The sequence below is a fragment of the Danio rerio genome, chromosome 2 (genome assembly GCF_049306965.1).
Source record: "Danio rerio strain Tuebingen ecotype United States chromosome 2, GRCz12tu, whole genome shotgun sequence".
Taxonomy (NCBI): Eukaryota; Metazoa; Chordata; class Actinopteri; order Cypriniformes; family Danionidae; genus Danio; species Danio rerio.
Window position 1 is genome coordinate 26744513 of NC_133177.1, and position 27862 is coordinate 26772374.

The 27862-nt window shown below is 35.9% G+C and overlaps 1 protein-coding gene and 1 long non-coding RNA gene across 19 annotated transcripts in view; one reads left to right on the top strand and one right to left on the bottom strand.

Annotated features, from left to right (window-relative positions):
• Positions 1-27862, bottom strand: part of LOC561283 (uncharacterized) — a 78586-nt gene that overhangs the window by 13417 nt on the left and 37307 nt on the right. The window contains exons 2-17 of one of the 4 annotated variants that reach the window (XM_073925462.1): positions 27078-27386; positions 26181-26408; positions 25285-25512; positions 23687-23944; positions 22769-22863; positions 22605-22652; positions 21751-22129; positions 21437-21607; positions 21255-21343; positions 20994-21027; positions 20522-20616; positions 20026-20073; positions 19513-19891; positions 19165-19341; positions 18966-19054; positions 17961-18819 (exon numbers count right to left, since the gene is read on the bottom strand). In XM_073925462.1, the coding sequence (XP_073781563.1) occupies positions 18691-18819; positions 18966-19054; positions 19165-19341; positions 19513-19891; positions 20026-20073; positions 20522-20616; positions 20994-21027; positions 21255-21343; positions 21437-21607; positions 21751-22129; positions 22605-22652; positions 22769-22863; positions 23687-23944; positions 25285-25512; positions 26181-26408; positions 27078-27386 (2756 nt within the window). In that variant the 3' untranslated portion in view covers positions 17961-18690. Of the gene's footprint in view, positions 1-17960; positions 18820-18965; positions 19055-19164; positions 19342-19512; positions 19892-20025; positions 20074-20521; positions 20617-20993; positions 21028-21254; positions 21344-21436; positions 21608-21750; positions 22130-22604; positions 22653-22768; positions 22864-23686; positions 23945-25284; positions 25513-26180; positions 26409-27077; positions 27387-27862 lie in introns of those variants that run through there. The other 3 variants (XM_073925469.1, XM_073925489.1, XM_073925459.1) reach the window with 3 other exon arrangements.
• On the top strand, positions 110-27814 carry LOC103910049 (uncharacterized). 15 transcript variants are annotated; one of them, XR_012391744.1, is made up of 12 exons: positions 110-302; positions 992-1043; positions 1124-1226; positions 1500-1589; positions 6268-6442; positions 7224-7370; positions 7784-7847; positions 11432-11493; positions 23714-23915; positions 25313-25483; positions 26209-26379; positions 27126-27814. It is a non-coding gene; the product is annotated as an uncharacterized lncRNA (long non-coding RNA). The 15 variants fall into 15 exon arrangements; XR_012391746.1 differs by lacking the exon at positions 7784-7847 and having other exon boundaries at positions 110-556; XR_012391760.1 differs by lacking the exons at positions 7784-7847; positions 11432-11493 and having other exon boundaries at positions 954-1043; positions 27087-27814.

Here is a 27862-nt window from a genome sequence, read left to right on the forward strand (position 1 = left end):
GTGATGTTTATTTTTCCTTTAAAAATATTAATAAACGCATTCGAGGCTGACTGTTGGAGATCTGCGCAAGTGCGCATGCGCAGCGGCGTCATTTTTAACAGTAATCTCCAAAGAGGACAGGGAAGAACTTATGGGAGCAAGAGATAACGTAAACTCTTACTAAATCGACATTTATTTCTCAATTATGGCCGTGTAACGTAAAGTGTCACTAGTTAACAGTTTTGTATTTTTGTAAGTAATTTTAGAAATAAATGTTCTGTAAGTTAGGTTAAAATGCACAAAACTCCCTGAAGCAGTTTGAGGTACATTAACTTAAAAATCTTGACATGATTCTGTATTTACAGCTTAACGTGTCGCCTAACACGACAAACAGCAAAATAATCACTTTTAATAGCTTTACTGAAACGACAGTACAGATTTTGATGCTTGAAAACGTGGTGAATTTCGCTTGTTCTCTGGCGCTTTTCACATTATGTTTATGTATCGTTAGTTACTGGACGTTATGCGACACAGATTAAGATATTAATTACATTATACAGAAGATAATAGCTTGGAGGTAAGTTAATGTTGACCGCTGAACACAGTAAAGGTAATTTTGGCAGACTTTGTCAAATTAAAAACATTGACTCAGCTACCTGATTCTTCATGTTAAATGCTATTATTAGTGCGTTACCTGTTTTCACCTTTATACTCTGGTTTCATTCACAAACACATCACAATCTTTAACGTTAGTTCTAACAAATCGTAAATTAACCAATAGTTTTAAAGCTCGTTCTCTTTTGTGGTGTTGCTTGTCATTTAGCCAGAGGTGTCAGTGATTCAGTAAATCACTCATGCTTTTAATTTTATGTGGAGAACTGGTAAGTTACTTAGTTGCTTTCTAACTTGTTTAGAGCTGAAATTTTGATATAAACAGTGGTGCTGTTCTCAGTATTTATGCATCATTTTTTTAGTACCATACCATTTATACAACCATTTATCCAAACTCAAGTGATACAGGATCAAGCGATTGGCCATCACAAAAGTTTGCTTTATGGCGACTGGTGAGTCTCCTTATTTTAGTTTAATTTAGGCAAAGCTAAATTAATTAAAACTTTTTATAAATCCAATATATATCTTTCAGGCCTCTCTGTTGTCCTGGATGTGATGAAATGCTGGGACTTCCTTTGTCTTTATTGAATGATTTGTGAGCAGTATCCAGCCGTACGGGCAGCACTAAGAGTCAGGTAATCTACAGAGTTGAACTTGATTACTGATAGCTGAGTGAATACCTTTAGGACAGTGTTTTTCATTCCTGGTCCTGAGATTCACAGCTATGTACATTCTGCATGTCTTATTTTACAAACACGCTAAGTTTAGTTCATAGAGCTGATGAGTCTCTGTGTTTAGTAATAGAGAAATACAACTGTGCTTTGTGTCCTCATTACTCATCACTGAATTAAATCACTGAAGTTAAGTAAAAGTCAGTTGTATAGTACACTCACTGGCTGTTTTATTAGGTATACGCACACGGACCCTTACTAGTACCTGATTGGACCCCCTTTTGCCTTTCGGACTGCCTTAATCCTTTGTGGCATAGATTAAACAAGGTACTGGAAATATTCTTCAGAGATTTTGCTCTAAATTGACTTGATAGCATCACGCAGTTGCCACAGATTTGTCAGCTACACATCCATGATGCAAATCTCCTGTTCCATCACATCCCAAAGGTGCACTGTTGGATTGAGGTCTGGTAACTGTAGAGGCCATTTGAGTACAGTGAACTCATTGTCATGTTCAAGAAACCAGTCTGAGATGATTCTCGCTTTATGACATTGATGCGTTATTCTTCCGGAAAAAGCCATCAGAAGATGGGTACACTGTAGTCATAAAGGGATAGACTTGGTCTGCAGCAATACTCAGGTAGACTGTGGTGTTGACTTGCACAGGATTAAACACAGTAGCTTTGTTTCCATCCAAAGTATGTGAATGAACTTTATGCACAAAACTGGATTATTGCATGAAAAACGTGCGAATAAAGCTGCGTTTCCATCTAATGAGTCAAAGCGAACAAAATCGTCACTTCTTGATTAACTGGCACCAAATATAAACAGTAAAAACAAAATTTGCTTCAGTAGGAGAAGCAGCATCAATTTTTTCTTCATCTAATAAATTACTGTACCTCAGAAGGCAATCCTGACATGTAGTGAACGCGCGGTGGCGTTTGAAGGTGTCAGGCGCAGAGCACAGGCGCTCTTGATTCGGGAGGTCATTAATAATATAATAACACTAATACTGAAACGGTAAGGCGTTTAAGAATGACCAAAACAACATTTCAGATGTTTTATAATGTGCTCAGCCTGCAGGTTTATCCATTCACACACATTTTATTTATCAACACATGATCTCTTATGCTGGAGTTTGTGCGGTAAAAGTGTTTCCATCGTAGTTTTTGCGCATCTTTTCTTATTGAATAAAAAGTTTATCCCACTCAGTTATGCGCATAGGTTTTTTATGCCCATTTTCAAAATTTATGCACATCTTGGCGTTTCTATCAACCATTTTTTATGCGCATATGCAAAATGTGCATATAAATAGGTGGATGGAATCATAGCTAATGACAGAACCACTCAGTGAATGTTCTTATTTTAACTGCATATCAGAGTGAGATCAGTCAGACATCTTGTGTTGTATCATATTTTTTCCAATTATGACTTATTATGATAGTAAAATTAGTAAAATAGCCTGTACATATTTTATTTATTTAATACATGGGAAAAAATAATTGAATATAGAAAGTGATTTGTGCTACAGTAAACAGATGCGTTGAGCCTATTTGGCTCATTCAGAACTTAAATGGCTTACCCGTTGAAACAATACAGTGTAATACTGTTAGTTTAGTATACAACCCTACCATATTAGTCAAACATTTTAAAATACATTATTTAAAATTCTTTATATATATATATATATATATATATATATATATATATATATATATATATATATATATATATATATATATATATATATATAAAGAATTTTATATATATATATATATATATATATATATATATATATATATATATATATATATATATATATATATATATATATATATATTATTTATTATTATATTTATACAGCAGTTCTGTCTGGTTCTTGAATCTGATTGGCCGTGCAATATTTTGCCAGTAACATCACAACAAAATGTACTTTTGAGGCTTTATTAGTAAAGAATGTAGTTGTTTAGATTGCAACTATGCAGTTTATTTGTAAGAATAGTGCCTATTTTAAATTATTCACAATTTCTGAGAGAGCTCGTTGGCAGCCATCAGCCTGCCATAGTGTAGTAGACAAAGACGGTTGTCTATCCACAAGAGAGCACCAGGGCCACATAATAAGCCCTTGCTTCGATTAAAACTGTTGTGAGTTTTCTTGAGTGCAAAGCTGAAAATCGGAAGTGTTGCAGTTTTTAAGGTGGACTGGATAGAATCAATAAGAAGTTGTGAATTAGGCTGATTCAGCCTCGTTCTTCCTTATCGCAAACACAACAGCAGTCTGGTAGTGATTGCGCTGCTTTTTTCAAGGTTAATTATTGTGATATTGTAACAGTCATTTAATGTTTGATATGCCTTGTGTATAAATGTCCCCTATAAGAGGACTTCTTTTGTGGTAGTTTTACCTTTGAGATGTAAGCACGCAAGTATGGGAGTTCAGTTCAGTTCTGGGGAGCTCTGAGAAGTGTGTGATGGTCGCTCTACTGCTGTATCATTCTTTTATTTTAATAATGTAACATTTTATTTTGCGACAGATGTTTGAGTGTGTTTTTCTTTTTCTTTTGCCTACTCATTGTCATTGACTGGCATGTGTGTAGTCGACAGCACTTGGGACAAACGCATAAAGGCCAGTAGGAATATCTGCTCCTGCTACTCGTGTGATATAGCTCATATATATAGATAAAAATGCGTCCAAACAGTGCTTTTTCCACAGAGCTTCGTCTGTTTCTGTATTTGGGTTTCCAAAGGACATGACACAAAGACAGAAGTGCTTACAGTTCAATATTAATTATGTTCCAGAGAATTATAAAATACATAGCAAGCATTATTTGACAATACAGCTCCAGAATCTCTCCTAGTTAAGTGCTGGATTCGGTTAAAATCTCCTCAAAGCAGAAGCTGTGAACTTCAACCTATAAGTGTTTTTATTTGTTAAAATTGATCATGACATGTACAGTGTCTAGCATTAACGGTAAGCTGTAGCAACGATGTAAACAATGGGAAATGCTGCTTTGCACCGCAGACAATTTAGCTACAATTTCATATTTATCAGCCAAACTGCTGTAAACACACACACACTTCACCAGCACGTTCGTGTCTATGTATGTGTGCGACTGCATTGATTGTCTTTAGGCAGCTTCTCACATCTCAGATAATGTAGTCGTAAAAGATATGTGGATGATTCATGTGACTTACACCTACATATTCTGGATACATGTGAAAGACGTTGTGTAACATGTTGAGTTAAAAAAAAGACAGGGTAGCTCAAATAACTCGTGGTAGCAGCTAAGAAATAAATCAAGGCTCACACAGGTCGCATCCCACATCTTGTGCTTTATTCTTCTTTCACGATATATTACAGAAAATAACTTAATCCGAGCATCAGAGAAAAAGAAAAAAAACTCCAGTGCACATGCGCTTGTTGCAGAAAGTTCACACATTCACGCACACACAATGCCAAACGCTCTTAAAGGAGCCGCACCCCATTTTCACTTGTTACAGAGACTTGTCAGGTTTTATTTTAGTGAGCAGGGAGGAGGTTGATTGAGGTTTACACAGCAGAAAAGCGTGTGCTTGTACGGGCGTGATGTGGAGCCGATCCGCAAATCGCAGCACATTATGACGATGACCAATCAGAGTCACTTGAGGGCGGGCCTTTCAGAGGAACTAGGAAATATATCAGTCGTTTTTATGTTAGCTGAGTAGCTGTGTATAATCAAAGTGAGATATATGAAAAAATAACGCGATTTCCTTCAAGTGAAACATGAGCACACATTGCTTTGCATCTTATAAACACAACCAAGCCTTAAAATTACATTCTGGACCACCCCTTTAACAAATCAGTAAAAAAGTGGATACGACGACAAAGAAATATAATTTTTGTTTGTCATTTATAAACACAGCTGTGCTGATTAATAGTCTGTTGTATAGTAACATTTTGAAGTTTGGTGTACCTGTTGGTTTGTGTCAGTGTCATTAATAAAATCAATGCAGACAGCTCACCTTTTGGTAAAAATCTACCTTTCAATGAGTTACTAATGAGATCTGAGGATTTTTTTCCACTCCGCAGAGCTAAATGTAATCTTAAGAGTTAATAATTATCTGGTTGTGCAGTATTTTTTTTACACTTTACCTTTTAAAGACAATATCTAAAAAGGGTAATGTTCTGTATTGTGATGTGGTAACAGTGGCAAGAGAGGCAAACAGCTTACAGTGTAGCTTAGCGTTGCCTTCTAATTAGCCAGTTTTGTCTGAAATGGTCTGCACAAATAACATAATGGTTTAAAATGAGATTTTGTTAAATTTATTTTAGTTTAAAAAAAACTTTGAAGAGGCATTTATAAACAATACCAAAATAAGTAAAAAATAAAGTGCCTTGTGTGTGTCAACGACAACAGCGTATTAATAGAAAAAAATCATGCAATTGTTATAAAATAAAAGCAAATACAGTATATAATTTGGCCAATGAGTTTTAGGAATTTTATTGATTTTAAAAACATTTTAATAGCATCCCGAAAAAACATCTCTTTTAGCTTAAACGGGTAGACAAGGCAAGTTTATTTATACAGCACATTTCATACACAATGGTAATTCAAAGTTCTTTACATGAACAAGAATAAAAGAAACATGAAAATAAAAATAATACAATTAATTAAAATGGATTAAATTAATTAATATATGGTAATAATTAACAAAACTATGTTCAGCTTATTAAGAGTGATTTCTGGAGGATCATGTGACATTGAACAGGACTTATGCCATGATGTTAGAAGTACAGCTTTGAAGCAGAAAGCAGTTATTAACTTATTATTTCTTTTCTGTTTTACTGTAATGATGTGGGCAGAAGAGACATCTACCAATAACATTAAAGACTAAACTTTTTTCCAGTTATGTACATAGATTAGCAACATTAACAATTGTATACATTCTTTTAGCTGCAAGAGACCCAGAATGCAAAATAGCACAATAGTACAAGAAAAGCAGTAATACAGTATATTTTATTTTTCAGTTTCCACTCTGGAGGAATCTGGAGTCTTTACCTCTGCACTATAGGAACGCTGAAGAAGATGAAATTCTGAAAAACTTTGTCCTACATCGATCCTCCATGAAAAGATAAAGAGTAAGGTGTCCTACAGAGATCATTGTCCTCTCTTCCTCAAAAGAGCCTATCTCCGGTTGGTTTGGTAAGATGTATACTTGTATTCTCTCTCAGGTGTCCAGCATCTCATACTGCCTCCTCAACTCTGTCTGAAAGAGTCTCCAGTAGTCATAAAGATCTCAAATACTCCCTAGAGATATCAGCATGCCCATCCTCTTGAACCAAAACTGCTGATGTATTATTGGGTACACCAAATACGGCTAGAATTATAAGTCCGTAAAGATTTTTCCTCACATATCTTTAGTCTAAATGTGTTTACTTATAGTAATTATAAGACTATTTAAGACTTCTGGTTTGAGGAGCTAAGATGTAAGTCGCGTTTTCAGTTTCTCCTGCAGCGTGCATATCAATATTTCAGTCTTTAGCCTTTTTTGTTCCCTCCAACAAGCCTACAAGCGTTGTTTACTTAATGTCCATAAAAACTAACTTGTTTATATGTTGAAATATTAAGAACAAACCCAGTAAAGCTGCTAATCCATCATAGTCTCATCAGCAGCCTGTACTTTCTGATGGGCTCGCTTTGCCTCAGCCCTGATAGCCCAGAGGTGCATATTGAGCTCCCAGTCGACAACACAGCTCTTAAAGCTGAACTTTTATCTTCTCTATGCAATGATATTGCAAGGATTCTGTGCCCCGAGTTGCAAACTGTACTGGCTGACGATCTGTCAACAATTACATGTGAGCTGCAAGCTGTAAAAACTAATTTTTTCTAATACTGTGGCCACAGTACAGGGCGATGTGGCAATGTCACTATGATTAAAAAAAAAGACATGTCTGATTCTTCTTTTTCTGACCTGACCTCAAAGGTAGCTCACGTCTGTGCAGCATTTGGGGAAGTGCGTCCACAGCTGCTGGGGAATCTCTGAAGTCAAGTTGGATTTCTGTATCCAGCCTGACTGCACTTCTTGTTCAATGGCTTGAAGTGGCAATTTGTTTGCCCAGAGGAGTCAAAGGTAGACAATTCTCTTTTTTTTTAAAGTAGTAAGATCGAAGTCATGAGAGAGATGGTAGCCCATGTACAGTAATTAATTGTTTTTTGCATATGGTAACTTAGTAAAGTCTGCTGACTTTCGGGTCTCTTGACCAATCCAGACTGATCATATTGGTCATTGTTACATGTCCATGTATTTGATTTTTTATTTTTGCTATTTTGTTGCCCTCAACAGTTTTTGATTACTTTCTTTGAGTTGTTCTTTTATTTGTGATCAGCCTTAGTTTTATTTTGATTCCTTCCATACTTTGTTATAAATTTCTTATTTTAATAAATAACCATAGACTGATCCCTTTTGGTTTACCTTTATTTGTGTTATGACTGTGGCTGTAACATAATTGAGGACTATTTCTAAATTGTTTGATTATGTTTCAGCTGTTTAGTGTGGAAAGAAGTGGCCACACCGTTCTTTTCGTGATTCATCTGGATTTGCTTTTGTGTGAGTGACTTCTTGCATCCTAAGCAAGTATTTGCCCTATTTATACTAGTTGTTGGGTAGGTTGTGGACCTGCAACTTGTTTGCCTTTCTTGTTTTTGTAGTTATTACGCTTCAGAGCCACTTGCTGCTGATCTAGTAATTGAGTCTGTGTATGGTGTTCATGATTTTAGCATTTAAAGTCGTCTCGAGCCCCTAACATCACTATCAACAACGTTTTCACTATTGTAGGGGATCAACCTACATTAAAAGATCGATCAGGGATTTCTTAGCTTATTTCAATGAATCGGATTCAATCAGATCAAAAGATTCACACTTTATCTACCATTTGTCCAGCAAATAGAAGACATTGTATCTTACCAATCTCGTTTATATTATTTCCTTTTTCAACAATAATAACATAACACAGTATTGGGTTAACTTTTAGCAAGGAAACAAAATCTACAGCTCGAGGATATGACTTAGAAGTGCATAAACACGAACACAGTTCTTACAAAATGAGAACAAAGATTTATTGAGCTACACTTTGATACATGAAACTAACTACGTAATAAGCAAACAACAAACAAACGCACACACACACATTCACACATACACACAAAGGCAGTTCAGAGGATGCAAAATAAGTTGACAGCTGCCACAAATGAATTCTAGTACTTCTTACTAGATCTTAAAAATCAGACCTGAGAAACCACAAGAGCAGGGTTTTGGCTTATCTTTAACTGCTTAAGATCAATCTGCACCAGATCAGCAAGAGACAGCGTTTGTTTGTTACTTGTGCATTTGCGGAAGTCGAGTTTCCCTTGCCAGGCTGGCCTCAGGGCGCGGTGACTCGCTTCGGTGACGTCTTTGGGATTCCTTTGCTTGTGAGTGGCTGTCGTCCTAGGTTATCTAGTTGACGGACTACTGAGAGTCGATTTGCAGAAGTTCGTGTGGTTTCGGCATTCCGGAAACTTAAGAGGTTTGCATTGAAAGTTTGTGATGACCCAATCGCATGGCGGCGCAGTGTCTGGACAGGCGAGAGGAAGCAAAGAGCAACAGCGAGCGTGAGCCAGCTAATGCAAAAAGTAATGTTTTCTTGTTGCAGGGTGCTTTTAAGTGACCTGGTTTGGTCCATCTTCCAATAAACAGTTGCCATGAAGGGCGGGGCCATGCCCTGTACCATCGAAGTAAGGGTCAATCATTAACAGACTGCATGTTGATTTCAGGCGAAGCAGTGGCACAGTAGGTAGTGCTGTTGCCTAATTGTTGATTAATTGGGTAGGCAGAATTGTTCGTAGTGTTTGAGTGTTTGTGGATGTTTCCCAGTGATGTGTTGCGGCTGGAAGGGCATCCGCTGCGTAAAAACGTGCTGGATAAGTTGTTGGTTCATTCCGCTGTGGCGACCCCAGATTAATAAAGGAACTAAGCCGAAAAGAAAATGAATGAATAAATGAATGAATGAATGAATGTTGATTTCACGTGGTAAAATCTCTTGTAAGCTTGTAACTATCTTACTTCAAATGTTACAAGACAAATACTGTTTGTACTTCTAGTTTTTCATGTACACCGCTCTTACAGCTGAATAGGTGCTGAGACCAAAATTATTTCAAACAAGACTCAATGCAACAGTGCAGCGCAGGACAGGATTTGATTGTGACTTCAGGTTCTTTCCATTATCCGCGGCCTGCAAAACTGCAGCAAAATGGATATAATATACATGGATGAAAGCAAATGAAATTATATTTATCTACGCACGGCACGGAAGAAACAAGGATGCATTAGGGTCCTTTCAGACTGGAGGCGGATGGAGGACTCGCCACCTGCACGAGTTTTCCATGTTTTTGTTCAGTAAAGCGAATCGTAGCTTCAGGTCTAATCATCACTAAAGTGATCATCAACAGTGTCACATTTGTATTTGCTGACATCTAACACAATGTTGCTCTTGGCATATGTGTTTATTGTTTTTTTTTAAATAAGAGTTTCATTTTGGCAATAGCCTTTTGTATTAAATAGCATATTTGATCTATACAAAACTTTTCACTGAGCTCAGTAAAATATTCTTTGATAAGTTATTAATAATCTGTTCAATAATTCGTTAAAGGCAAAACGAATGGTAAAATATAGATTGTAATTGACTATAATATAGGCTAGTTTAAATAAATAAATAAAATATAGCCTATTTTAATAGCCTATAAATAAGTATAGCTCTAACATATTTTTAAATTAAATAAATAGGGTTTTTTCTGAAGAATGCGCATGTCCATGTTTATCATACCATCGAATTAAACACAAAACAATATCTCATGTGTATTTCGTATATTTGAAGGAGCAGTCAATGCATGCACTGAAAATAGGTGTAGGCCACCTTAAAACTTAAATAGGCTATTAATACCGGATATAAAAGATAAATAACTTTTTTTGTAAAAAGAGAATCTTCCGGTAGTACTGTCACAAAGGAGTCCTAAATTACAAACGATTGTTTATTAAATTACCGCAACACATTTTATTGCAGAACATTTAAGCTGGTTTCAGCTCTTAGTTCTTTCATTTTCAGTTGTTTTTTTATCGTTTTATTTAACTTGTTTGTTAATTCAATTTTATTTAAAAATTTAAACAGTTTTGTTATTTAGCTTATTATTTTTATGCAACAAAAGTTGCAAACTTATTTGCTATGAGAGGTGAGAGAGAAACAGAGCGCAAGAGAGCGGAAAGTGTCGGTCAAGTGATGTTGATGTGAACAGCTGAAGCTGTCAAATTATTTGTAGTTCATTTATTATTAATGTTGATGATTAAAAATAAAAATACTATTCATTTTATTTAATAATGTAATTAAAACATGTAATAGTTCTACATTAATGCGAAACGAGCTAAATATCGTCTGTAAAATCGTCATAGGTTTCAGCTCTTGGCAATTCTTTCCCTATCGTCGATACACGAGAGATTGTCTTTCATTCGTATACATTAATTTCCAGAGATCTCTTTGTCTCCTAGCAGGATGTCCCATATGACTAACGCAAGACCAGGGAGTCATTCTAAAGTCTCGTGAGGTGGTTCCCGCTGAAAATCCTGTAAGGCCCCATGGTTAGCTGATTAAATCATTTACCAAGTTGGGTGACGGGTACCCGAACATCTGTGGCCAAAGTATTGGTCAAAATAGTCAAAATCAATTAGTGCTCTGTTATCCTGATGGTATAGGCCCTCGAGCCAGTTCAGTGACCAGACAATGTGGCATTGGTAGTGCAGTTTTAGTGAGTGCACTTGAGATGGGAATTGCTAATGTTCTGTTGCTTAAAATCAATCTACAGTCTGAATTAGTGAGTGGTGACGTGATCGTTGGTGTTCATTCTTCTCTTCATATTGCTGATGTAACATTCACTCTAGGCAAGGATTTGGCAGAAGGTAGTGTACGGAGTGATTTTTTAACAAGTCACCTAAATTTGTTTTTACCACTTGTCGCTGGTACTGATGACTGTGCACTGTTTTCACTGTGTGCGCGGTTACTCTTTCCATAAATAAATCTGCTGAGATTTCTGATAACGTAGATTTTTTGTGACAGATTTGTTGCGAATCCTAACACCATTGATTTGTTCTTTGTCCCTCTACAGGAAAAGGCAGATCTGATTCAGTACTAAGAAGGATGCTATAGGCTGTGCTGACTTATAGAGAAGTAATGATTCACCTGACTCACGATTCGATACGATTCACGATTTAGTCATGATTTTTAACAAAATTTTTTGAAACAAATTTAAGGTAAAGAGTCCTTTAATTTTTTTCTGAAATGCTTCACAATTTTGCAAAATATAATGTATTTTCAGATTCCAAAAAAATAAAATAAAGGAATACAAACTAAAGAAGGCTCAATAATATAAACAAACTAAAACTGTGACTGTGCTGGGATTTTACATTTTTAAAAAGAGATATCAGCATATTTATGTTTTCTGGCATAAGCTGAGATCTTTGCACTTTTACAGTGTCCCCTGCTGATAAAAACTGAGATGGCTAGTGTGGAGAGGTAAGCTTTTCCTAAACCAGAGAGCAGGGTGTACATAGGTGGTCAATTGACCCTCTTATTTGCAGGTAAAGCAAGAATTATGCCTGTAAACACAGCGCCCCCTCTGCTCAAAACATGTATCGCGTTTCATTCAACATTTCAATGGGTTTAAATTGTCACATATTTGTACCGATTACATCCCAACTGACTTGTCTTTGTGTCCCAAGATGTTAACTGATGATCAAAAATCTAATTCTACTCTTGCCTTACTTTTTGAATTGGCTTGACTAGAGCTGAAGAATTCTAATGAGAAAGTGGGTTTCCTCAAGTCCTACTGAAAACTGGAATGTACTAAACCAAATCGTAATTCCAGTAGTTTATTAAGACATGATTTTAGACTTTGCACACAACAGTGCAGCTGATCATTTAGGTGTTTTAAACATGTACGACTGAATTTTGCGAAAGTTAAATTGGCCTGATTTAAAACAGGAGGTCTCACAATTTTGTAAGACTTGACACATTTGTCAAGTGGTTGGGAAACCCAACCAAAAACTTCAACTTGCACCACTTTTATCTAATTCCGATGGTTTCTGAGGCATTTGAACATATTTCATTTGAGTGTGTAGGACCTCTTCCACATTCAAAATCTGCAATAAGTACCTGTTTACGATTATGTGCGCAACTACACATTTTCCTGAGGCCAATCCTTTACATTTTTTAACTGCTAGAGCAATCACCAAAACACTGGTTAAGTTTTTCACGGTCTTTGGTTCAGAGTGATCATGGAACAAATTTTACATCTCAAACGTTTTCTCAAGAGCTTAAACGACTCGCCATTAAACATAACATCTCCACTGCTTATCATCCAGAGAGTCAAGGTGCTTTAGAGAGGTTTCATCAGACAGATAAGGTCTATAAATTCTCACATACTCTTTTGAGCTTGAGAGAGGAAGAAATTCTGTGGTTGCTTTTCGCTTCACGAGAGGTGATACAAGAATCACTGGGGGAGAACTTTTTTGGGCACACTTTTTGCTGTCCTTTAGCTGTATTGAAAGACAAGTGACTCTCTGATTTAAAAAGCACCACTGTTCCTGAATATTTTTCACAGTTTCGTACATGTTTATACAGGGCTGTGACAGTGAAAATTTTTATAACTGCAGTGGGAAGACCGCTGGTGTTGCAGTTGCAGTGGTTTTGTTTACTCAAAACTGAAAATTCATTCTGTCATTAATTACTAATCTTTTATTATAACATTTTTTAATATGAAAATACAATAAAGTATGAAAAATGTGAAATTAAAGCAATAGTCCAGAGAGCTGGTTTTCCGTGTAAGTTCAGGTGCACCGTTTATAGCCTTTAAAGTGTACACGTGGCGGCGGAGGCTGGACTAGTAGATGGCATGAAGGTCCAGCCGCCTAATTCATTACATGTTTTGGTTAACTAATTCTTTAAATACAACTCTCTTGAGCTTTAAAGGGAAAAACTCAGAAAAAGTTTTCTGTTAAATTAATTTTAGCAGTGACACAACTGACAGTCACTTTCACTTTAGTTTTTCAGTTAGGATAAATATTAGGAGTAACCTAAAAAAATGTTTAGTTAGACACTGCACAGTCCTACAATAGTCTACACTATAGTTAATATTATAATATCATTTCATATCATATCATTATATCATTTTCATCAATAATATTAAAACTAAGCTATAAAATTGATAAAACGCAGAACCCTTAAAAATATTTGCTTTCATTTTGACATCTCTAAAGCGCACTTTTACAGTTGTGTAAAGAAACATCCCATTATGCAGCAGCAGTCTCAAGTTGGAACACTTAAAAAAATGACTTGAGTTTAAAGATGATCGGCCTGTGAGGTCAAGTTTATAGTGGTAGTAAGTAAGTGGATGCCACAGATCAACCTCTCACTTGCGCTGCAGGTATCCTGCATGATAATGTAGGGTAGAGAGTTCTCTTGTCACGTGATAATAAAGATATTGAGAAGGACCTGCACACAGTCTTGAGCACAGACAGACACACATGAGCAAACGCAACGAAATGAGAAGGAAACATAGAAGCGTTGCCCCGATAGGACACGATAATAAACTTCAACTGGCGAGCTGAGCTGAATCAAAACAGCTGAGTACCGTCATAACATGTGACCATAATAAATACACGTGGACAACCTAAACAAAACAAACCTACAAGACAAAACAGGCACTCCGGACATCTCTGTTTTGCTACACCAATGCCTTAAAATGTAACTAAGTAACACATTTAGCTACTATTTTTTAGATGACATTAAATTGTAACATTTACCTTTTTCCTAACGCTGATATTGGTGTGAAAATGAAGCATGATGACTCGGTTATGATTTATTTACCTGTTATATAAAAAGTGGGTTTGCTTGCTGGTGTAGGCATAGTTTGACATATTTTCCTAAAACTTTAAACATTTATGTTATTTAGAAAAAAACAGAAAGAAATAAGGAGAATAAAATATAATTTAAACCACTCGTTTGGCACTGAAGCCACGATCCGTGTCTGCGTAAATAAACAGTGTTGTTGCTAACCTTCATTAATAAAGTCAGTAATAGCGAAAGTGTGCATAGCCTATTATTATAGCTATAAAAAGTATATTACTGGTCTAAGTCAGTAACTTGCATCTAAATTGTCGGTGCAGTGCAGGTTTATTGCATGTACGAATCAGATTATGAACAATAATTAAGAGCAAGTTTTTCCTTTATTACATTCTTACCGTAAGGTGTTTTATTTATTTATTTGTTTTTTTTATTAATTAAAGAGGTGAGGACATTATTACTGGCAAAATGTTCCTTCCGTACCACCAACAGGTTATGCCTCTTTACGTAACAGCGACATACAGTTGAGGGTAGGTTAAGCAATTCTAAGATGCTCACAACTTTGACGAGCCAGCTACCAAGAAAACTGACGTCATTGGATTAGTGAGAAGTTTTCCAATGTTGTTCAGTGACATTTCTGATATAATGTCAATTATTGAGCATGATATTGATGTTGATTTTACCCAGGCGATAAAGCAACATTTATATTGTGTTAATCCACTTAAATGGTCATTTTTACAAAAGGAAGTTGATTAGATGTTGGGAAATCACATCGCTGAGTCCATTAACAGTCTGTGGAGTTTGCCGTGCTTGCTGGTAGAAAAATCTCATGGCACATTTAGATTTTGCACAGATTATCGACTGGTAAATGCTGGAACAATAATGACTTCTATCCTTTGCCAAGAATAGATGATTGTGTGGATTGTGTAGGTTCTGTGTACGTTTCAAAAGTCGACCTGTTTAAGAGATACTGGTGGGTGGCGTTAACTGAACGTGCAAAAGAAATATCAGCATTTATCACCCCTGATGCTTTTCTCTTAATTATAGGGTGATGGCGTTCAGGATGAAAAATGCTCCAAGATCTTTTCACAGTGTTGGCTGGTGTTCCCAATCCCGAAGCGTACTTGGATGATGTGGTTTTATACAGCTCCACATGGCTGGAACACATAATTTAACTGGCAGAGGCTAAGCTTACTTTGAACTTGGCCAAATGGGAATTTGGTAAAGCCGCTCTTGTCTATTTGGGTAAAGTAACTGGTGGTGGTGAAATGTGCCCACTTGCTGCTAAGGTTATGGGTTTTTTGTGATTTTTCCTCATAAGCAAATATGTTGTTTTTTAGGTAAGGTAGGTAACTACCATTCGTTTTGTATGAAATTTGTCATGGTTGTTTCTCTTTTAACTGACCACCTAAGTCTGACGATTGAGTTTGAGTGGTCCGATGCATGCCAGTATGCATTTGAGAATATTAAATCCTTACTGATTTCAGCTCCAGTGTTGGCTGTCTCTGTTCATTTGAAGCCATTTAGTCTAGCGGTGGATGCAAGCGATGCAGGAGCTGTTCTGCAGCAAAGGGTTGCTGATAAAGTGGAATACACAGTTTGTTACTTTTGAAAGAGGTTTACATCTGCACCACGGATGTATTCTGCTATTGAAAAAGAGGCTTTAGCAATGGTTCTTGCTATTCAACATTTCGAGAGTTATTTGTCAAACTGTCATCCGATTGTTGTAGATTGTGACCATAACCCACTCACCTTCCTAAATTCTATGCGTTTATAACTATTTTTGTAGTGTCATTAAAACGTGGCTTCTTGTCTTAAACGATGACTCAAGCTTTCATAGTATTACTTTTAAAAAAGGAAAAAGATCCCACCTCTTGTAACTCCTATAGGCCCTTTTCATTAATAAATGCTGATGCTAAAATGTTGGCTATTCATGTTGTAAAGATACTTCCATATGTATATCTGAATTGCAAAAAGGTTTTATGTATAGGAGACATGTGTTCTTTAATGTTCATACTCTTTTATATATATATATTCCTACCATTTCTCTGTTGTCACTGAGGTTGTAATTGCTCTTGATGCTGAAAAAGCATCTTTTAGATGAATGGTCTTATCTCTTTGCTGTATTTAAAAAAATTGGGCTTGTGAATAATTTTATTTTATGGATTCATCTCTTATATGCTCACCCCAGGCCAGCATACCCACAGATGGTATGCATTCACAATACTTTAAATTAAGCCGGGGTACACAGCAGGGATGCCCACTCTCCTCTCTAATATTTGCCCTGGCTGTTGAGCCACTGTCAATTGCCTGACGTTCATCTGTTTCATTTGAAGGAATCTCCCGTTCTGATATTGCAACTGAATTATCACTTTATGCCGATGACTTTTGGTATTATGTCTGTAACCCGATCACTGCCATTTCTTCTATCATTTCCTTTCTTAACAAAATTTGCTCATGTTCTGGTTGTAAAATTAATTTTCAGAAGAGTGAGAGTTACCCTTTTAATTCTTTGGCATTGCAACTTAAAGACTCTAATGTTTCATTTAGGCTGTGTAAATCTGGTATAACATTTATCCCAAGATGTTTAAAACCAGATCTCTTTCATCTCTCTTCTCCACTAATTATTCTCCTTTTTTGGCTCAATCTAAATCTGACCCCCAAAGGTGGCACAATCTTCATTTCTTCCTTAATTGGAAGAATTAACACAGTCAAAATGAATATTCTCCCTAAATTAATATTTTTATTTTAGCGTATTCCGTTGTTTTTGCCAAATAGCTTTTTTAAGTCTATTGACCAAATTGTTACACCCTTTCTGTGGCATGGTAAAGTATTCTTAGTATTCTTAAACTATTACGTGAAAATTGTAAACTGTGTGGGGTTATCTCTACCCAACTTTAAGTTTTACTTCTGGTCAGCTAACATTCATAAGATTATGTTTTGGTTTAACTCATCTAATGCTTCCAGATGCAAATTAGAGGCAAAATCATGTCTTCCCACTCCTTTACAGGCCTTACTTACTGCCGCTTTACCTATTAATGGCTCCAAGTTTACAGATAATGTAATTGTCTTATCAACACTTAGGATTTGGTCTCAATTTAGGTCCCGTTTTAAGCTAAATCCGCCTCTTCATTAATGCCACTATCCATGAATTACTTGTTTCCTCTATCAGTCACTGACCATGCTTTATGGTGTGGCAAGAGATACTGTAGGTTTACTATATTTCAGAGATTTGTTTAAGGATTGTATATTCTGCACCAATGCAATGTTTTCTTCTGAATTAGATCTGCCACCTTCACATCTTTTCTGTTATTTTCAAACCAAAGCTGTTTCTTTATTTCTATATTTTCTCTGCCTACCATCGAAGTTGGTAAGGGAGAATTTTCTTCTGAATAAAATTTTTGAAAAGGCACTATTTTCAAGGTCTTATTGTCAGCTTATTGATTTAGCGGACTGTACTAATGCTGAAATTAAAAGTTGGGTGAATTAAAAGAAACTTGTTGGGTAAATTGTTTGAGGTTGACTGGTGGGTAAATGCCGTGCACCACTAATATATGCTTTAATTTAATATATTATTTCTAAATAATATATACAATAAAATAATTCATATAATGTATACATTTAAAACAATGATGAATTTAACTTAGCACTGGGTTACTATTATGGCCATCGTACAACTTTTTTTCCTTTTATTATTTTATTTATTTTTATAGCATTACTGTCATTAGTAATTTTGTAAAGTTTAAGACTAAAGTAGTAAAAAATGAAGTGAAATGAAAAAAATGGAGATGCCATTTCTGAGTGCAATATTTTTTATTGAACAAAAAGAAAATGTACATACAATACAACAGTAAACATCACATTACAGTGAACATTAAACATACAGTTTGGTACCTTCTATTTTACTGAGACCCAGAAGGGACATGATGGTGGGAAAAAAAAACTCAGTGGGAGGAAAATGAGGTAAATATCTATTTTTAAGTTTTTGCGTTACCTCCCAGGGTTTTGTTTTCCCTCGCAATAGTTTTGCGTTCCCTGGCAAAGATCTTTTATGTTCCGTTGCAACACTGTTGTTCCACAAACACTTCCTGTTCACTTTATATTTAAAAAATGTCGGTAATTTGTATGTACAGTTCAGCATGTACCATGTACATGGTTGATGTGCATATTGTGCATTCGTCTTGCAGTGGTTGAGAGCTCTGCACATCACTATGGTGTGTTTCACATAGCATTTCTTCATTCGGCACTGGGTTGCTTACATGGTCGCCGAACAATGTTTTTATTTTTTATTGCACAACTACTATTAGTATTTCCACAAAATAACAAAATATTTATTGATAAAATAAATTAATAAAAAATACAATAGAAAATGGGGATGCCGTAACAGCTGATGAATCAGTCGGTCCCTGAGTCTGGGGTCTTGAAGATTTCTGGTCTTGAGGTGGCACAGGGTTGCTGTCATGGCTGGCTACAACTTCCTTTTTTTAGTGTTTATGTTTTTTTTAACTACTATCATCAGTCATACTAAAATATACAATAATGTCTAAAGAAAAAACTAACAAGTAAAAAGAAGGGAATATTAAAAAATGAGGGATCCTCTGACTGCTGATGGACGATGCGGTTCTCGGGTGCAGGTCTTTCCACGTCTTCAGGCTGAAACAAAAACAAAATTGAGGTCTGCTATTTAATGCATTATTAACCAAAGAATATCTAAAAAAGATTTTTAAACAATTATGAAAATTTAGGAAGATAAAAAAAAAGGTGCAAATATTAAAGAATGTTCAGAATGTAAATAATACCCTAAACCAGTCATGGAGACTCAGTTTCTCAAGTTCAATTCGCTGCTCTGGCTCGATCTGGAGACAGCAGCGGATCAAATCACAGCATTCTGTGCAGAAAGAAGAGAGAGAGCTCAGATTTACTGCACAACTTAATTAATAAATAATAGTTTGTATTATTCAGATTGACCTCTTTCCTTGACCCAAATAGAGATTTTACCTTTTGTCAAGTGATCTTTGGTCCAGATGTTACGTCTGATCATTTGCAGGTCGTGTCGATTTGGAAAATCTCCACACATCATCACATAAAGGAGTAGCCCAAGAGACCACACTGTCGTTGTTTTACCGTGGTACTCGCCAGTTATCCGATACTCAGGTGGGACATAGTCATCTGTGCCTGAATGAGAGAGGTTTTAACCATTAGTCATTAGTCACCAGATCGACAGTATTAATCGATTAGTGGACTCCATTCTATGATGCTATGTGAGAGCTTGACTCACTCAGAGTCTATTGTGAACTCATCACTACAGTTTGAGACTCACTTCACAGTTTAAGGGATCATACATACCAGCAAAACTTGTGTAAGGAGCATCGGTGAGGATTTCCCCGCATCCAAAGTCGATCAATTTGATTTCGAGGGTGTCCGGGTTGATCAGGATGTTCTCCATCTTGATATCGCGATGAAAGACTTTGCGTCTGCAGCACGTTTGAGCTGCAAATATTACCTGCCACATGATCAACCGTGCCCCATCCTCATCGATGATCGACTCTTGGCGCAGGAGAAAGGAGAGCAGCTCTTCAGAGGGCATGGGCCGCTCTAGGACCATGATGTATTCGTCCTCATCCACGCGCCAGTCCAAAAGCTTAATTATTTCCTGTATTGCGGGCTCTTGGTTTGCAAGAACTAAAAGAGCAACCTCCATTGGAAGGGATTCCGAGTAGCCGTGCTGGAAGAAATATATTTGTTATGATGATTGGATGGATATTGTGTAAAACATGATGACAATTACAGTTTGTCTATTGATTTATAGATACTTAAAGTGAAACAGTGAATGAGAGTTGAAGAGCACAGCATACTTACAATGTCGATGAACTTGACGTTCTCGGTGTAGGCAGTTTTAATTGCCACCTGCTCAACAGAACAAAGAAAGCATGTGTTATAGAATTATACACAATTATTGTGTTCAGAGTTCACATTTGTCCAATGCTATCTCATGGCAATTTGTCACTTTTTGATTTAGTGGCTGATTCGTATGAATTTGTACAATCTCATTCTTGTGATTTGCTTATCCAGGTTGACATTTTGGTTTAGGGCTGGAGTTTGGTGCCACACATCCTTTTAAAAATCATACATTTTCATACGAATGAACTCATAAATTCATACCAATTAGACAAAAGGTAAAATAGTTCAGTTTTCTCTTGAGATCAGGCTGATTTTCAGTCATTAACACTGAACAGTTTAACAAAGAAGCAGTTTAATTTATCCCAAAAATAAGAATCATATATCTATCTATTATTTTTTTATACTCTGATTTAAAGCGGTGATAAAGATAATAATTGATGAAAATTGACGATACCTGAAGGCCATCCTCTAGTCGGGTTGCAGCTTGAACAAGTCCAAAGCCTCCTTTACCCAGCAGAATGCCAAGTTCATAAGAGGATGAGTTGATGACTGTCAAAAGAAAAATCAAAGATGTTGATATAAAATGTCAATCAGTAGAGAGTTTATTTAATCCAAGACTATTGTCTGATTCATATACGCACTCAATATTTGTACTTAAATTCACACAAAACAAGACAGTTTAAATGAACTGTAGTAGTTATAGAAATATTTATGCTTCATGTAAAATATACATATTCAACACACACACATAAACAAATGAACAATGAAATCTTGTCTAATGTGGAAAAACCGTTGTGCTATTTATCATCTATTATTAAACAAAACACATAAAACATTTGAGTGCTGATTAAATATTGACATTAATAAAGACATTGCCATAAAAGTGTGTGTGTGCATGCGTGTGCTGGGTTAACTACCAAACTGACCCATTATTTCGCTGCTCTTCTTCTCTTCGTTGGTCTGAAACAGAAACAGAAATCATATTTAGTGTCATCACACAACCTGCATAAAACAAATATAGGCAACATGCCTAAAGTAAAGAAAGTGGACATTAAAGAACATGAAGAATGAATATAAAATAGTGTATTAGGACTGACTATACAGCTTTACATAAAACTGTAAATCTAATGCGTATTGTCTACTAACTTATCAAATCAAAAATATTAAACTCATTAACATGTATTTACCTTAATCCAGCTGTGGCGGTTGAGTCGCTCCAGTTTAATCCGCTCTCTGGGGTCTATCTTGAGACAACAGCGCATAAAATCGCAGCATTCTGTGCAGAAAGAAGAGAGAGACATGATCACCTTGAAATTGATTTTTTGGTAATTCAAATTACAACTGTTCTGTGCTGAAATGAAGATCTCACCTTCTGACAGGCCTTCTATGTCTTTATTCATGATCGTATTCAGTTCTCGTCTTGTTGGAAACTTCCAGAAAAGCATTACAAACAAGACTATTCCGAGAGACCACACTGTCGCTGGTTCTCCGTGGTATTTGCCAGTCTCCAGAAACTCAGGAGGACGATACTCCGCTGTGCCTGGAGGAAAGAGATTTTGTTTCAGTTAACAAGGCATGTTTAATTGAATATTCATTACTAAGCAAGAATTCTGTTGATTCACAACAGTGAATTACTTCATGAGAGCTCAAGTCATGACCACAGTTTAAAGGGATTATACGTACCAGAATAGTCTGTGTAAGCCTCATCTTCGAGGATATCCCCGCACCCGAAGTCAATCAATTTGACCTCAAGGGTGTCCGGGTTGATCAGAAGGTTCTCCAGCTTGATATCTCGGTGTAACACTTTTCTTTGGCAGCAAGCTTGAGCTGCGAATACGACCTGTTTCATGATGAACCGTATGTCATCTTCATCAATGGGCCCAACATAGCTTTCTATGAAGTTGTTCAAGGGCTGACAGGGTATGGGCCGTTCCAGGACCATGCAGTAGAAGTCACGTTCCACCTTCCAGTCCAGAAGCTCAATAATTTCAGGAACCCTTGGGCCTTGATTCACAAGGGTTTGAAGCACAATTTCTATTGGAAGTGGTTGAGCAAAACCATCCTAGAAGAAAGAAGGTTTTTATGATGAATCAGTGGTAAAAGAATTGAAATCAGTCGATTGTCTACTAAAATATCATTTGCTGTCTGTGATTAAAGAATTAATTCACCCAATTATGTTATTAAAAACCGTCATGTTGTTTCAATACTCTGACAGCTTCTTTCATCTTAGCAACACAAATCCCTCATCCTTCATCAATAGCAATGAGATGCTCAAAGTCCAGAAAAGGAACCAAAACCTTTGTTTTTTAGTCTTAAAAGTGTTCTTGAAGCTTTGTATGTAGAGATGATCTAGGATTTAATCTAAAATATTTAAACTTGTGTTCTGAAGATGAATGAAGGTCTCGGGGGGTTGGAATGACATGAGGGAAAGTAATTAATAACATAACTTTATTTATGGGTGAACTCATCCTTTAATGTTAGCATGACGTGTTTGAAATGTAAAATTGTGGAACAGAGGAGAAACAGAGTTTTCTTACAATGCGGATGAACGTTGTGTCGAACATCGAGCAGTATTTCACTGCAACCTGATCAACAAAACAAAAGAGTGGATGTGTTAGAATTATGAGCAAAGGCAATGGTGAGACCAGAATAACAGGACAAAAATGATTGGCTAGATTAATATTGCTGTTCAGATCCATACCTGAAGTCCATCATCCAAACGAGTCGCTGCATAGACGGTTCCAAAACCTCCTTCACCGAGCTCATCACCAACTTCATATTGGCGTGAATTGATGACTGTTAAAGAGAAATCAGAGATGAGGGAATAAAATGTGACAGCACTTACTACTACTAAATCCAATTAAGAGCTACTTTTTATTTTCTAAAGACAAATTAGCTGAATATTAGTTATCAACAACATTTAAACAATCTGTATATTGAAGTCAGTCTGAAGCACAGCCCACTAAACTGTAGGGGTCTAACTATTCGCACCTAACCATTTCGGTACGGGATTTTAAGTTCAGTCAGTGTGTACAAAATATGGACAAAAAGACATTTGAGGGGAAAAGTGACACTGCTGGATGTAAATGCTCAGTAGTGCTCTTCTGCAACACTGCACTGACAAACACATCTGTGTGCATGAATGAACAAGAGTGAGTACAACAACTTCCCAAATATTCACAGTGTTCCAGAATTCAGCATTTTCTGAATACAGGTGAAAAATGTTTCATTAGAAACGTAAATGTTACTGGTGTTTTCTTCTGTCAGATAACATTTGGCAGAGTTTTTAGTTTTATTTTTATTCATGCAGCAAAGGTTTAATAATTATTGTCCATTTTTTTTAATGACTGAAAAATCCTAATATATATTCTAATTTATTTGTATATTGATTTATGTAGAATTCACCTTTTGTCACGTTATTAGTCCTCTAACTTTTACTTTTTTAATAGTAATAAACGGTAAACAAAAATCACAAGCATTTTTTAAGTTTTGCTTGTTTTTTTTATTTCAAACTGTAATAAAATTGAACAGAACTATTTATCCTTACACCCTACTAAACTGAAGTAAACCTGTAAATGTTCACTGAATTACTGAATGAGTGTCAAGGTAGCAAACTTACCGAAAATTATTTTCTCCTTCTCCTGAGGAACTGATGGCACTGCAGCTTGAAGGACATCATCCTCACTACAGTCGGACGTGGCACAGGCTGTAGGGACGTCGTCAACACTTTGAGCTGCAGCATGGTCTGGAGTTTGGAGGGTCAGTTCAGTGCTGGGAGATTGGAGGACATCACTGTGGTCGTCAACATGGACTGGACAACCACTGGTGCTTAGTTCCTCCGATAACAGGTATTCAGTCCTATCATCAATATCTCGACCTAAAAAGAGAAAAATATGTAATAACTAAGGATTGTTTTATTTAACTTTTTTTAATGAAATGTTAATTAGCCATGTTAAAGTGTGCTGTACATTTTGAAGTGACTATTTGGGGTGTTGTAGCCCCAAAATGTCAGAATTCTGAAGTCAGAATTATTAGCCCCCCTTTGATTTTTTTTCTTTTTTAAATATTTCCCAAATTATGTTTAACAGAGCAAGGAAATTTTCACAGTATGTCTGATAATATTTTTTCTTCTAGAGAAAGTCTTATTTGTTTTATTTTGGCTAGAATAAAAGCAGTTTTTAATTTTTTGATCACCATTTTAGGGACAAAATTATTAGCCCCTTTAAGCTTCTTTGTTTTTTCGATAGTCCACAGAACAAACCATCGTTATACAATAACTTGGTTAACTACCCTAACCTACCTGCCTAGTAAACCTAATTAACCTAGTTAAGCCTTCAAATGTAACTTTAAGCTGTATAGAAGTATCTTGAAAAATATCTAGTTAAATATTATTTACTGTCATCATGGCAAAGATAAAATAAATCAGTTATTAGAAATTAGTTATTAAAACTTTTATGTTTAGAAATGTGTTGAAAAAAATCTGCTCTTTGTTAAGCAGAAATTGGGAAAACAAGTAATCAGAGGGGTTAATAATTCAGAGGGGCTAATAATTCTTACTTTAACTATAGTAGTACAGTAGTACAGAAAATACAGCCGTAAATTCCGTCATCATTTACTGACCCTTGATTTATTCCAAACAATTCAGAGTTTTTTATTGTTTGATTTTTTAACAGAAAAGAAGATGCTTCAGAGAATGTTGAAACCTGTAACCATTGACTTTAATAGTATTTTTTTTTCTACTATGGATGTCAATGGTTACAGGCTTTCAACATTCTTCAATATATCTTCTTTTCTGTTCAACAAAACAGCAAAACATGGTTTGGAACAAGTCAAGAGTGAATAAATGATAGAAGATTATAATTTTGGTGGACCATCTCTTTAAATAAATAACCTTAGATTTTAATAATACATTAGTAAATGTTGATGCTGTGCAAGTATTTTTAATTCTTATTTCATAAATACATTAACTAACATGAACTATTGGAACATTATTGTGAAGTGTTTCCAATTTTGAAACTAAGCAGGCATTTATTAAATCAGTTTTAAATGTTTGATTTTCCTAAATAAAATAATAATAATAAAAAAGAAGCTATTTTAAACATTTCTCCCTAACTGAAGCGTAAATGAATCAAACCATTTATTGATACACTAATATTAAATTGCCGTCTAATCTGTGCATGTTCATTGAATTACTTAATGGTGAATTAGCAAACTGACCGATCACTGTTTTCTCCAAATTCTGTAGCTGGCATGACTGTGGCTCAGTGTCCCGAAGAACACGTGCACACAAGTTAGCTAGCAAAGGCACTGCAGCTTGAAGGACATCATCCTCACTACAGTCGGGAGAATAGAGGACAACACTGTGGTCGTCAACATGGACTGGACAGCCACTGGTGCTTGGTTCCTCCAATGACAGGTATTCAGTCCAATCATCAATTTCTCGACCTAAAAAGAGAAATAATATGTAATAACTAAGGATTGTTTTATTCACATTTGATAATTGTAAGATTAATTAGCCATATTAATGCAAGCTGTACATTTTGAAGTGACTACTTGGGGTCTCGCAGCCCACCATTATAAATGTAAAACCCAGTCAAACAAACATACACTGAAAAAGTGACACTGCTGGATGTAAATGCTCAGTCGTGTTCTGAATACTGAAATATTGCACTGACAAACACATCTCTGTCAATGAAGGAAATCAATAAATATTCAGAGTGCTCCTTAATTTTGTACAATCATTTTTAGCTGATTGTCTTTTCTAACTGTTTGTCTTGCTCTTTTTTGAATATGGGTAAGAAATGTAAGTATTTGTCATTGTTCACAGCAAATGCTGTTCAAGATATTTTCATTCTTAATTCTAGTTAGCAAATACATTAAATAACATCAACTAATCAAACATTAAAGTAAAGTGTTTCCAGTTCTTTAATTATTTTAATCAGGCTGGCATTTATTCAAATGTTTTAATTTGTTATCATTCGCAATTGACATAACAGAAAAGCACTTCTAAGTTTTGCCATTTTTCTCACAAACTTATTATTACACTGCTGTTAAACTGCCGTCTAATCTGTGCATGTTCATTGAATTACTTAATGGTGAATTAGCAAACTGACCGATCACTGTTTTCTCCAAATTCTGTAGCTGGCATGACTGTGGCTCAGTGTCCCGAAGAACACGTGCACACAAGTTAGCTAGCAAAGGCACTGCAGCTTGAAGGACATCATCCTCACTGCAGTCGGGAGAATAGAGGACAACACTGTGGTCGTCAACATGGACTGGACAGCCACTGGTGCTTGGTTCCTCCGATGACAGGTATTCAGTCCAATCATCAATTTCTCGACCTAAAAAGAGAAATAATATGTAATAACTAAGGATTGTTTTATTCACATTTGATAATTGTAAGATTAATTTGCCATATTATTGCAAGCTGTACATTTTGAAGTGACTACTTGGGGTCTCGCAGCCCACCATTATAAATGTAAAACGCAGTCAAACAAACATACACTGAAAAAGTGACACTGCTGGATGTAAATGCTCAGTCGTGTTCTGAATACTGAAACATTGCACTGACAAACACATCTCTGTCAATGAAGGAAATCAATAAATATTCAGAGTGCTCCTTAATTTTGTACAATCATTTTTAGCTGATTGTCTTTTCTAACTGTTTGTCTTGCTCTTTTTTGAATATGGGTAAGAAATGTAAGTATTTGTCATTGTTCACAGCAAATGCTGTTCAAGATATTTTCATTCTTAATTCTAGTTAGCAAATACATTAAATGACATTAACTAATCAAACATTAAAGTAAAGTGTTTCCAGTTCTTTAATTATTTTAATCAGGCTGGCATTTATTCAAATGTTTTAATCTGTTATTATTCACAATTGACAAAACAGAGAAGCACTTTTAGGTTTTGCCATTTTTCTCACAAACTTATTATTACACTGCTGTTAAACTGCCGTCTAATCTGTGCATGTTCATTGAATTACTCAATGTGGAAGTGAACAAACTGACCAGTCACAGTTTTCTCCATATCCTGCTGCTGGCATGACTGTGGCTCAGTGTCCTGAAGAACACGTGCACACAAGTCAGCTAGCAAAGGCACTGCAGCTTGAAGGACATCATCCTCACTACAGTCGGACGTGGCACAGGCTGTAGGGACGTCGTCAACACTTTGAGCTGCAGCATGGTCTGGAGTTTGGAGGGTCGGTGCAGTGATGGGAGATTGGAGGACATCACTGTGGTCGTCAACATGGACTGGACAACCACTGGTGCTTAGTTCCTCCAATGACAGGTGTTCAGTCCTATCACCAATATCTCGACCTAAAAAGAGAAATAATATGTAATAACTAAGGATTGTTTTGTTCACATTTTATAAATGAAATATCATTTAGCCTTATTATTGAATGATAACAATTATGAAGTGACTATGTGAGGTTTAGTTTTGTAAATTTAACATGCATGGATGTGTTTGTCATGCTTCTTGTGTTTTGACAGCTCCTATTAGTAAATAATTAAGTTGCCATGTCATTTCATCATAAATAAAACATCACCTTAAATTCAGCTTAAAGGAATGAATTTCAGTTTTGTGTAAATGCATGACAGTATGAACTTGTATGCTACTGTATGTAGTAAACGGTAGGATGTTGAGTTCATTTCTGAATTTTGTAATACAATATCTATTATACTGTACTGCATTACAGATTTTCACTTTGGTATATTTATTAAATCAGAATTGAAATTCTCAAAGCAGCTTATTCAGCCTCTTTACTACTATACAGATTGAAGCTGATTAAATT